Source organism: Saccoglossus kowalevskii, chromosome 4 (genome assembly GCF_978046115.1).
Source record: "Saccoglossus kowalevskii chromosome 4, keSacKowa6.1, whole genome shotgun sequence".
Taxonomy (NCBI): domain Eukaryota; kingdom Metazoa; phylum Hemichordata; class Enteropneusta; family Harrimaniidae; genus Saccoglossus; species Saccoglossus kowalevskii.
The window spans coordinates 10,995,002-11,008,285 of record NC_140644.1 but is presented as its reverse complement, the minus strand read 5'-3'; the positions used below and the strand labels follow the sequence as shown (position 1 = coordinate 11,008,285).

Below are 13,284 nucleotides of genomic sequence, written 5' to 3'. Positions count from 1 at the left end.
TCCCCCAAACGAAAAAAAAAACCGATGTGAGCGTTCAAACGGGACCTTCCTCGAAGGCATGAATCCGGGTTTCTGGTATTGGTAACGAAAATATATTCTAAATAAACGAAGTTTCAAATAAAAACGAACACAAAAATCTCGGCATGCTGCGTTTCTGAATTGTTGATTATTACTGTACTCAGTAGTGATTATAATAATGTACACAAAATAAATTTGTTGAATGGTTATGAAATACAAATAAAAGTCAACTAAGTTTCATCGTAAGCGAATGATTCCGGTCTCGTATAAACGTTTGATGCTGTAGGATATCTGCCATGTTCTCTTAGGTCAAATAGGTCAAATCGCTAATTAACCAATCAAAAAGCTGGATGATGCCAACGTGTTCAAATTACCATAGCTTATTTAAATATGTTAATGTTATTGAACGCAATGCGAAGAGATTGATGTTGTAGTACGATATTTTGGCTTGGATTTTGATGCGAAAACGGCATGATTTTTTTTTAAATAAAAAAATTAGTTGTTTTTAAAAAATAAACTGGTCATCTGAAGAATAATTTAACATTGTTCACAGTGATAACAGCTCATTCTCGAAAGGAAGCTTACCCGCTCACGCTAGTCACGATAAAAATCATACACGTGTACTCTTGAATAGACAGACGTCAATGACTACGGTAAAACTTAGACTCTATTTTAGCCGGCAGGATTGATTGAAATGTCCGAAAAATGACGCCAAAATACACCTTAAAAGTCCCATTTTATTTTCTTAAATCCCATTTTATTTTTTAATCCAAGGGCGAATTTACGGCAGAATTTGGTCCCTCAAATAAGGGACACGTGAGCTTTGATTCTAACCGGATACATTGCACTGGGTCGGGGAGATAGTTTGCTAAACTTCCATGTATCTTTTGTCCAATGGGTACCTGTACTTCGAACATTCGCAAGTTTTCCTAGGTAGTGCGAGACAGCTTTGTCTTTTGACCTATTAGTTTTGTGCTGACCTCTTCTGCGCGTCTTGATGTTTTGTTTTGCTTGTCATAATACTCACTGATTGATGACTTTGTTTAGATTTTGAGTTACAACTCGGCCACGACTCTAAAAACATGTCACATTTCTAACGCCAATTATTTAAAACCGGTCGAAATTTTGGAGTTTTTACGGTACTTTAGATATCAGTGTGAAAGCTTAAAATTGGTTAATTATGCAAATTAGGTAATTAATATTTACAGATTGTAACCCACAATTATTCAGGTCTGTCTATTGTCCTACAGCATCCATGTACATTCATTGATATGTGATGTATAGTACCTGAGATATCAGTGTGAAAGTTGGTTAATTATGCAAATTAGGTGATTAATATGCACAAATATTTACCGGAAACTAATTGGGTCTGCATAATTCTAGATTCATTGAAATGTAAATGATTAGTACTTTAGATATCAGTAGAAAAGCTGAAAATTAATTATGCAAATTAGGTAATTAATATGCACAATTATTTACCCTAAAACTAATCAGGTCTCTGCATAGTCCTAAAGGATCTATGTACCAAGTTTCATTGAAATGCGATGATTAGTACTTGAGATACCCATGGAAAAGCTGAAAATTAACTAATTATGCAAATTAGGTGATTAATATGCACAAATATTTATCGAAAACAATCAATCTCTGCATAGTCCTTGAGTATGTAAGTACCAAGTTTCATTGAAATGTAATGCTAACTACTTATATCAAATGCTGAAAATTAATTAATTATGCAAATTAGGTAATTAATATGTACTGATATTACCATAAAAACTATCAGGTCTGTGCAGTGTCGTATGACATCTATGTACCAAGTTTCATTTGAAATGTGATGATTAGTACTTGAGATATCAGTGGAAAAACCGAAAATTGACTAATCATTATGCAAATTAGGTAATTAGTATCCACGGATTATTACCAAAAACTAATCAAAACCTAGCATTAGTTCAGAGCATCTATGTACCAAGTTTCATCAAAATCCAATGAGTGGTTGTTTAGATATCAGTGGAACAGTCATGGAACCACTAAAAAATAGCTAATTATCATGTAAATTAGGTAATTAATATGCACGGATTTTTACCAAAAATTAATCAAATCTGCGCATATGTTCAGAGCATCTATGTACCAAGTTTCATCAAAATCCAATGAGTGGTTCTTTAGATATCAGTGGAACAGTCATAGAACAGCTAAAAATTAGCTAATTATCATGCAAATTAGGTAATTAACGAGCATGGATTTTTACCAAAACCTAATCAAATCTGCGCATTGGCCCAGAGCATCTATGCACCAAGTTTCATCAAAAACCGATGTATGGTTCTTGAGATAGCAGTGGAACAGTCGGACACACATACACACATACACACACACATACACACATACACACATACACACATACACACATACAGACACACTAACTGCAAAGACTCCCATTTTGTGCTTCGCACATGGGAGTCAAAAAATGGATATTCTTGTTTTCCTCGAAAACCATATAAGTTCATTGTTTGAATAATTTTAGACACAATGAGGAATTTAAAATTATGCAACTAAAAGCTTCATTGATTTGGTATGCAATCAAAGATGTGAATTCATGCATTAAGTCACTCATGGCATTAATATATAATAGTTATGAAATTTCAACATCAAGGTGTCAAGATCATTGAAGCTGTCACAGCGATGCTTTCTGTTAACTAAGGAAATGTTCTGATTTTTATGCATTGATTTGAAGCACTTTTTCCTTGTCACATGCCAGTACATTGTAGTTACTTTTATATTGTGAATAAAACAGATTAAAGTTCATGTTTTGTAGAAACAGTTGTAGGATATGTTGAAATCTCCGGTATATAGGGATCACCTGAGCTGTAAGGTGTTGTATACATCAAGGAATCATGTTATGTTATACAACACATTTTTTTTTTAAATGAATTTCTTGCTATGTTTTGCATACAAATTTAGAGCACGAAATAAAAGAATACAAATTTAAATTATTTTTAACACAACGAATATTTATTTTTTTTAAATTTAATCGGGTGTGCAAATTAGTAGAGTCCAGGAAAATTATATTTCAATACAATTTAGTGCCCAAGATTAGTGCAATTTTACAACTAAAATGAGAGCCAGCCATCTTGAACATAGAAAAAGGTTGACAACATGTTTCAGTATGATCATGAGTCAAGGTATGTCTGAAACACAAATCCAAATGAATCCAGGAATAGAAGCTCTGAGGTAATATACATATGTATCAGTGTCCAGGTATGTCTGAGACACAAATCCAAATGAATCCAGGAATAGAAGCTCTGAGGTAATATACATATGTATCAGTGTCCAGGTATGTCTGAGATACAAATCCAAATGAATCCAGGAATAGAAGCTCTGAGGTAATCTGCATATGTATCAGTGTCCAGTTCTAGACTTTGTCTGAATATATATGGGTTGTGAGAAGAATAAACTGTTTAAGGACTACAGGATTAAGTAATCGTCTTACCATTAAAACCATACTATGTAAGAGCGGTATACCATAATGCCTTGTGAGTCTCTGTCTTTGTTGTTCAGGTAATTCTGGTAATTTTTTACGTAAGTCATCAATATTAACAGCAATATCATCTTTGCTGGCATTCATTATCGTCTTCTTATCATATATAACCAATGGTGGGAGATTAGGTTCTGGCATGAATCTATAATCTGAAAAGCCTTCCTTGTCTCTCATTGAAACACTTTGACTGCAGCAACGGGGGAAAAAAGAATTTGTTGTTTTTATAAATAATATATCAGTGACATTTGCCGTGAAATGAAAGATTAATTGAAAGTGATTACATGGACATCTGGTTATGTGATTCATTGCGACATTGGCCATATCCTAAATGAGATTATTTGATTCATTGTGACCTTGGCCATATCCTAAATGAGATTATTTGATTCATTGAGACATTGCCATATCCAAAATGAGATTATTTGATTCATTGAGACATTGCCATATCCTAGATGAGATTATTTGATTCATTGAGACATTCGCCATATGCTAAATGAGATTATTTGATTCATTGAGACATTGGCCATATCCTAAATGAGATTATTTGATTCATTGAGACATTTGCCATATCTTAATGAGATTATTTGATTCATTGAGACATTGCCATATCCTAAATGAGATTATTTGATTCATTGAGACATTTGCCATATCCTAAATGAGATTATGTGATTGATTGAGACATTTCCCATATCCTAAATGAGATTATATGATTGATTGAGACATTGGCCATATCCTAAATGAGATTATTTGATTCATTAAGACATTTGCCATATCGTAAATGAGATTATTTCATTCATTGAGACATTTGCCATATCTTAATGAGATTATTTTATTCATTGAGACATTGCCATATCCTAAATGAGATTATTTGATTCATTGAGACATTTGCCATATCTTAATGAGATTATTTTATTCATTGAGACATTGCCATATCCTAAATGAGATTATTTGATTCGTTGAGACATTGGCCATATCCTAAATGAGATTATTTGATTCATTGAGACATTGCCATATCCTAAATGAGATTATTTGATTCATTGAGACATTGGCCATATCCTAAATGAGATTATTTGATTCATTGAGACATTTGCTATATCCTAAACAAGAATATGTGTCTCATTGAGACATTTGCCATATCCTAAACATTATAATGTGATTCATTGAGACATTTGCCATATCATTAACACGATTATATGATTCTTTGAGAGTAGTAAATTATTGTACATAGTAAATACAATTTCTCACCCTAATTTAAAGTCAAAAGCCCTTGTTTCATGATTAACTTTGCCACCATTTTCAAGAATTTGTATATGTCTCTGTATTTCATTATCTGTAACAATAAACCAATAAGAATTACAGCAGGTATAAGGGTTATTTGGACTGTCAATTAGTTAGTTGGATTGCAACCTGGCAAAACATAGTACAGTTTTTGAAAACAATACAGGTTCATTAGAATACTTGAACAAGTTATTTTGAAGTTTGTTTCAAATGTTCTTTTAAACAGTTTGACTGAATCCATTTTATGACATGCAATGTTAGCAGTTGATTTCTGTCTGTAATATGATAGCCAAACCTAATAATTGTTGAATAATTCTGAAAACCGCAGTAATGTTCAGCACCCTGTATAATGCCACATTATTGCCAACTGACAAACCAAGATTTAACCAATAATTCGTAGCTAGTCCAGGACACGATTTCTTTTAAGTGATATTATATCAATACAATTTCCCAAATGTGGATGGTTTCACAGTGGATGGCAGAAGTTTCTACATGCGTATGTATTAACATATGGCGAATACTGAAACTGATGTATCTTTACAAATAGATTAATACTCCTCTTTTTTTTTCATTTTTCTGAAATATACCTGGTCGTGCTAGAAACATTATTTCTCAATCTCAAGTTTTATAAAAAAAAATGTTGTAATTGAACGAATCATGTATAATTTGTTACCCATAGAGTCCCATGTATTAACTCCATAATCTACATCAGGTATTATCACATTTTATCTAAAAAAAATTGGTCTGTGATTCAAATTGTTTTTTTCCACATACTACCTTGTACAGCAACAAGCACAAAATGTACTGTAGAATACTTTATTTTCGCTTGGAATTTATTTTCGCTATTTTCGCTGAAGGGATGATTCCGTGAAAATAAAATCCAGCGAATATACTTTTTTTCCTATATTTCACATTAAACTCATGAAAAATCAGTGAAAATAAATTCCAAGCAAAACGCCCAAAAAGCCTTTTCAGTGAAAATTAATTCCAGCGAAAATAAAGTATTCCACAGTAAACAAATTCCAAAGACTTTTATGAAATTGAATTGAGCGACGTTAACGGAATATTTAAGACATATTACATTGATTAAATCAAGCAGTATTCATTATATGATACTTACCAATAGCAATCTTAACAAATCTTGCACTGTTGATGTTTTTCACCTCTGTACGAGTTCCTGGAGGCTCTCCTGGTCTGTTGACAGAAACGTTAGCATCCACACGAAGAGAGCCCTCTATGTATTGGAAAAGAGTTTACTGAATATTACACAATTACAAGTCATTGCAAATGATTTTGAATCCACTGAGATGAGTTTTAGTAATCAGTAGCATTCAGACTACATTCCAGTACAACTGGGATTAAAAATAATTCAATGTTTGCAGATCACCCCGACTCAGTTGTGTTTATGTATGGGAGACACTAAGGGACTACCAATCTTAGAAATGATATACAAATTTCCAGTCTTTTTAACAAATCATTCCACAGTACAGTAACCCGGGATGATTATCTATGAACATAAAACAATAACAATGCAAATTTAGAAAGTGCAAGTTGTAGAAAGACTTGTAGTTGTATAGAAGAGTACACTCTCAATTATGTTCAGTCCATTTTGTTCAATATCTCTGGATGCGCTGACAGTGCTTGTCATGTCGGAAATGATATACCAAAATTAACTGTTTGCTGCACACTTCGTTAGTCGATGCTATGGGTCGGTCACGTCTTGAAAGCATGTCAGATTAAACTCAAACATTATGTTACTTAGCGCTTAGTGTCTGTGCATGTTATCTTAGTATAAGCTAACGATCTTGACCTCTAACTTTTGCGCTAAGGAGGTATGCACAAACACAGACCATGACAATATGGCTTTGAGTAAAACAAATAGTTCCTCACCATAACATACCTTCCATCTTGCCATCGCATGTACCTATATACTGTAATATTAACTGTAGTTCCCGAACCATAGCAGCAGCCTGGCTCCCATTCTGTAAATCAGGCTCACTTACGAGCTCCATTAATCCAATGCCTAATGGAAAACAATGTTTTATTCAAGTGCCTTATCATTTTAAAATGATGAGAAGTCATTGAGATAAAACTTAAAAGTAAAAGACTGAGACAGTAACATTGAGACTGAGAAATTGGTAGGACAGTGAAAACACAAAATGGTCACCAGTAAGCTGGAATTGACGTTCTAAAAATAACGTTTTGTCATCATACCAAGTTTCAGCCAGGTTCACTTCTGAAATAAACATACATGTATAACTGAAAAGTGCTACTTCATGTATGACTATGAGGTAAATATACTAGTAATGCTTACCAGAACGATTTAGATCAACCAAAGTTTCGTGATTGACGTCATCATGTAAACTCTTTCCACTGTCGTGTTCTAACTGGATTTGTTTTAATCTCACACACATCTTTTGTGGCTCATTCTTGCTGCTGTTTTGATCAAATAAGGAAAATTCTATCTTTCCATTTGTTGCTAAGGGAACCCTCTGTTGAGTTATCTGATAACCTGCCTGAAAATGAATGTATATGCAAACAATTGACTGACCAAATTTGATTAATACCCCCCGGTACTGAAAACCACCAATGACCAAAGTTGATTAATACTGAAAACCACCAATGACCAAAGTTGATTAATACTGAAAACCACCAATGACCAAAGTTGATTAACGCTGAAAACCATGTTGATTAATACTGAAAACCACCAATGACCAAAGTTGGTTAATGCTGAAAACCACCAATGACCAAAGTTGATTAACGCTGAAAACCATGTTGATTAATACTGTAAACCACCAATGTTCAAAGTTGATTAATGCTGAAAACCACCAATAACCAAAGTTGACTAAAGCTGAAAACCACCAATGACCAAAGTTAATTAATGCTAACAACCACCAATGACAAAAGTTAATTAATGCTGAAAACCACCAATGACCAAAGTTGACTAATACTGTAAACCATCAATGACCAAAGTTGACTAATGCTGAAAACCATCAATGACCAAAGTTGACTAATACTGTAAACCATCAATGACCAAAGTTAATTAATGCTGAAAACACCAATGACCAAAGTTGACTAATGCTGAAAACACCAATGACAAGAGTTAATTAATGCTGAAAACCACCAATGACCAAAGTTGACTAATACTGTAAACCATCAATGACCAAAGTTGACTAATGCTGAAAACCATCAATGACCAAAGTTGACTAATACTGTAAACCATCAATGACCAAAGTTAATTAATGCTGAAAACACCAATGACCAAAGTTGACTAATGCTGAAAACACCAATGACCAAAGTTAATTAATGCTGAAAACCACCAATGACCAAAGTTGACTAATGCTGAAAACCATCAATGACCAAAGTTAATTAATGCTAACAACCACCAATGACCAAAGTTGACTAATGCTGAAAACGACCAATGACCAAAGTACTAGCACAAATGATTGTCATATAATTGCAGGTAATAAATACTTACTGGGAGATCAGCATAAAAATAGTGTTTCCTATCAAAGTATGATATTCTGTTGATTTGACAATCTAATGCTAATGATGTTAATACTCCGGCTTCAACGCAGTATTTGTTCAATACCTGTAATGTAATCAATACACAATGTAAAAAGTTCAATTTCTATTTATTGGACTTAGGTAGAACAAAGTTATGTGAAAATAACTGGGACCCTGCGTTTTTTAAACCCTAATGACAATTTCACTGCAACGAAAACTGATTTCCACTAACTCGCAAATATTGAATATGTATTTCAATAAACCAGTATGAAAATTTATGACATAACAGTTGTTGTACATTTTCACTGTAAGATGAATGTGCATGCCTTATGGTATATACCATACTTCTCCAATCATAAGCCCAGGGGCCTGAACATGTAAAATCGGGAAAATTAGGGTTATTCTCAAGGACCACCTCAGAAAAGAAATTTTTTTAGGGGGTTTAAAATTGTAACCATCTTCCCACCCCCGAAAAATTATCCAAATTACATTTTTCGTTTACAGTGACGGTCTCGAAGCAATATTACATCTTTCTGTGGGAAAAATGCGCAACAAGTCGTCATTGATTTCCAAAACACTTTTTTCAATGAAGAAACAAACATGGTTATAAAAATACACAAATTTTATTAGAATATGTTTTACATACCGTCTGAATTTACAGTGCAAAAATGGGTAGGGGGTGAGAAAAAAACAGTCGAAAGCAATATCTTTATCATTATCTTTATTTTCGCTCGTACGCAAACTCCCGATACAAAGCAATTTACGCCAAGGTGTTTTTCATCATGATTAGACCTGTACTGTACTATTTTCGCTCGTACGCAAACTCTCAATACAAAGCAATTTACGCCAAGGTGTTTTTCATCATGATTAGACCTGTACAACTTCCTTTGACCTAACAGGTCACGTCTTTCATTAACCAATCGAAATGCTGTGTTGTACATACGAAGTTTTCAGATTATTGATGGAGTAATTTTTCAACACAATGCGGAAGTGAATTGCCACGATGTTAAAATGCTATCTGTTAACACTGATTTCGACACAAAATGGTGATGTTTTCCCTAAGAACGGTTGATTCGCAATTTTCGATAGGTAAACTGAGGGTGAGGAAGTATTTAAACCTTTCACGGTCGCCAACAAGTCAAGTTGAAGAATAGTTTGCTCCGTTGATCACACCCCATTCACGATAGTCTCAATGGACACGATTTTTCGAAAAAGTAAAGGGATGCTCAACGACCAGGTTTCACGACTTGAGGATCACATTTTTGGCATTTCAAAAACTACTACTCAAAAGAAATATGGATTACTTCAGTATTGCAACATCGGGGTTCATCGTGAGCAAATAACAGAATACAAAAGTGCGAACCATGTTCCGTACGTTTGCCTGTCTTGCACTCTGAAATTAATGCGAAATTTCTTGTAAAAGCAGGTACCGCGATTATTATATTATGCAATGAAATACACTTTTTACATGCATATTTTAATAAATGTCATCGAAGCTCGGTAAAACACCCTGGGCCTGGGATGCCCTCAACTCGTTGAATGTCTAAAAACAGAGGGGTGTGCTTATACTTAGGAAGGGGGCTTATGTTCGAGGAAGTACGGTATGTTTACAAGATGTACACATGATTTGTTGGAGCAGATAGATAAAGCAGATAAGGATGTAAATCTTCTAGTAATTCACCAATCTATCTAAATCATTTTTACAACTTAATACCCCCCGGTAACATCAAATACACAGCAAGCAAGGTAACATAGTGATCAAAGTAAACACATACAGCGTGTGTGACTCGTACTATGCCCCGTTCCTTTTCAGCTGATTTCTCGCTCATAAATAATGTCTGGGCTGCTAAAACCATGATGTTGATTGGCTGATGAATATGGTATCATATACTATGAAGCTAATCTGAATATGCTGATTTTTTTTACAAACAATGGATCACATGCTTTCAAGGCACACACAAGATCAAATTGCAGAATGACAGAAATGCTCTATTTTGGTACATCAGTTGGCCACTTGGAACCTGATTATATGTGTTTATGCATCCCAGGGTGACAAGTATGAATGTAATTGAACAACATTTTTTATATAATCAAAACCATAAAACAAAATGATGGGAATCTATAACCAGGTTTGAATTAAAATGACTCACAAGATAGTGTACCAGATATAAACAGTAGAGTACCAGATATAAATAGAAGTGTACCATATATAAATAGAAGTGTACCAGATACAAACAGTAGTGTACCAGATATAAAAAGTAGTGTACTAGATATAAATAGTAGTGTACCAGACACAAACAGTAGTGTACCAGATATAAATAGTAGTGTACCAGATATAAATAATAGTGTACCAGATATAAAAAGTAGTGTACCAGATATAAATAGTAGTGTACCAGATATAAACAGTAGTGTACCAGATACAAACAGTAGTGTACCAGATATAAATAATAGTGTACCAGATATAAATAGTAGTGTACCAGATATAAATAGTAGTGTACCAGATATAAACAGTAGTGTACCAGATAAAAACAGTAGTGTACCAGATAAAAACAGTTGTGTACCAGATATAAACAGAACTAAATTGAGAATGAATTTTTAGCAATGAGCCAGATATAAACAGCGCAATGGATAACTTACAGGTAGTGTACCAGGCAGTGAAGCATCCAAGAAAGAGACCAATGAATTGGGTGGCGATGAAAACTTAACAGCTGATCCTGAAAACATTTTAGATTTGGAAGATATCTGCGCATGAATCTCTAGTCCAACCATTGATTCCCAGGATTTACTTATACTGTAAAACAAGTAAACATAAACACAGAGGTAAATGGCAAAAAATATTCATTTTTTATAAAAAAGGATATTGTCTTCTGCTGCAACACAGGAATATTGTTTCCTCTTACATCCACTCACCCATGGCTAGACATACTTTTTTAAGAGAGAGTGGTTTTGACGCCAAGTATGAGCAAGATATGGGTCTCATATAAACAAAGAAAAAACAAGTACAAACAGAGATGGTACCATGCTTTAACTAGGTAATGGGAAGGTCTTGAACGAGTCACCAGCAGTAATCAGTGCACATCGAGCCTAGGTCAAAAATCATACTTGTGATTTTCATTAAAATTGTGCATTGGATTGTGGGAAAATCAATGTTTATCAACACAAATGTCACACCACCAACGTCCACCACTGCCTTTACATATTGGAGCTTTTCAGAGCTGTCACTTTAAATCACGTCATATAGGTGAATATGAGGAAGTTATGATTTAAAAAATAACCACTCACGAACCATAATGGACAAAAGCACAACTTGTGCTAAATAAATGCACGAGGCATTAAAATAGAATTTTAATTATTCTGAACAAATTATATATCAGTTATTTTGGCCAACTTTAAAATTCACTGATTAGTGAAGACACACTCCGCATACAGTATATGACGGGAAGCTTTACCTTAGTTAATTAACATATTTATAATAAATGTAAACACCAATCACTAACAGTAATTCATATTTAATAGTGATTGGCTCAAATTAGATCAACACTGTCTACTTTTTAGAAAAGCTGTTTCCATATTTTATTAGATTAGTAGATTATAACAAATTTATCAAACATTTCGGTCAAATTGAGACAACTGGAATGGCTATAATATTTCAGTGTTTCAGGATGTGCAGCAATTAGCCAATCAGCTACCAGTATTGTACACTGTACAACTCAGGTGGTGTTTCAGGATGTGCAGCAATTAGCCAATCAGCTACCAGTATTGTACACTGTACAACTCAGCTGGTGTTTCAGGATGTGCAGCAATTAGCCAATCAGCTACCAGTATTGTACACTGTACAACTCAGCTGGTGTATTCATCCACTGTTTCAGCAATCATTGTGATTTGTCAACGACAGTTTGCAAATTTATAAATATTTCACGTTTATAAACTGTAAATATCAGAAATGGTATTTCTGAAAGCACTGTATGCAGTATACCCAAATTTGTTTAAATAAATCAAAATTAACGTCAGTGTTGTCATCAAAACTTTAACCAATATTATGTTTCTAGACTTGATATAAACCCATACACTATTTATGTAGCCTGTTCCAATTTGATTGTATAGAATAGAATAGAATAATGCTTTATTAATACCGTAACGACAGAGTTAACATTATAGAGTATATGCCCCTCCTAAGTACACCTATAGTTATTTAGAGAGGCATACACAAGTGAATTGGGGGTAAGGGCCTTGGAGCGAAAGTTAGAAATAGTGGTGGAATACAAAAGAAACTTTTTCCCTTTTATTTATTTCGTGGGTACTTCTCGAAGGGACCACGAAATAACAGAGAGGTAACTTGTACTATTTCTGCGACCTGGGGTCATTCCAGTTTTTGTCCACCCCCCCCCCCCTACGAATGGTTTAAATCCGAGTGGTCATATTTCTACAAAAAGTATGGATGGTTTAATTCCGAGAGGTGTCATATATTTTATATATTTAATTTTTTCACATACCCATCCGTATACGTCAAATCAGTAAAGTTTCCAGGGGGTGTGTTAGATAACAAAAATCCGACACCTGAATGGGGGATTTGAATCCATAGGGTGTCATAACCTTAATATCCATCCGTAGGGGGTGTGAAAACAAAATGGAATGACCCCTGATGCTGGTGGTGTTTCCGGTGTCAGTTTCTAATTTAACACAGCAACTGAATATATTTGTGCAAAATATGCATGATTCGTATCGTTCAGAATCTATATCATAAGCATTGCGTACAGTTTCGATAATTCGTGTGATCCGGAATGAGGATCTGCCTTCAACATTATCGTGCTTCAATTGTTGTTTACATACATCTATTTAAACCAGCATCCGAGCACTCACGCAGTATGTAGTGGGTTGCTCACGTTCACTCGGGTTTTGCTGAGACGTACCTTTCTGTATACTTCTCCTTTATCTTCTTTTTGCACAAAACACAT

At 34.2% G+C, this 13,284-nt stretch overlaps 1 protein-coding gene across 1 annotated transcript in view; it reads right to left on the bottom strand.

The window, feature by feature from the left end:
- The window catches only part of LOC102806033 (glutamyl-tRNA(Gln) amidotransferase subunit B, mitochondrial-like), a 27,719-nt gene extending 14,435 nt beyond the window's left edge, over nucleotides 1–13,284 (bottom strand). The window contains exons 1-8 of the mRNA XM_006824414.3: nucleotides 13,190–13,284; nucleotides 10,967–11,120; nucleotides 8,301–8,414; nucleotides 7,137–7,338; nucleotides 6,723–6,845; nucleotides 5,943–6,056; nucleotides 4,790–4,874; nucleotides 3,500–3,734 (exon numbers count right to left, since the gene is read on the bottom strand). Coding sequence (XP_006824477.2) covers nucleotides 3,500–3,734; nucleotides 4,790–4,874; nucleotides 5,943–6,056; nucleotides 6,723–6,845; nucleotides 7,137–7,338; nucleotides 8,301–8,414; nucleotides 10,967–11,120; nucleotides 13,190–13,284 — 1,122 coding nt within the window. The remainder of the gene's footprint in view (nucleotides 1–3,499; nucleotides 3,735–4,789; nucleotides 4,875–5,942; nucleotides 6,057–6,722; nucleotides 6,846–7,136; nucleotides 7,339–8,300; nucleotides 8,415–10,966; nucleotides 11,121–13,189) is intronic.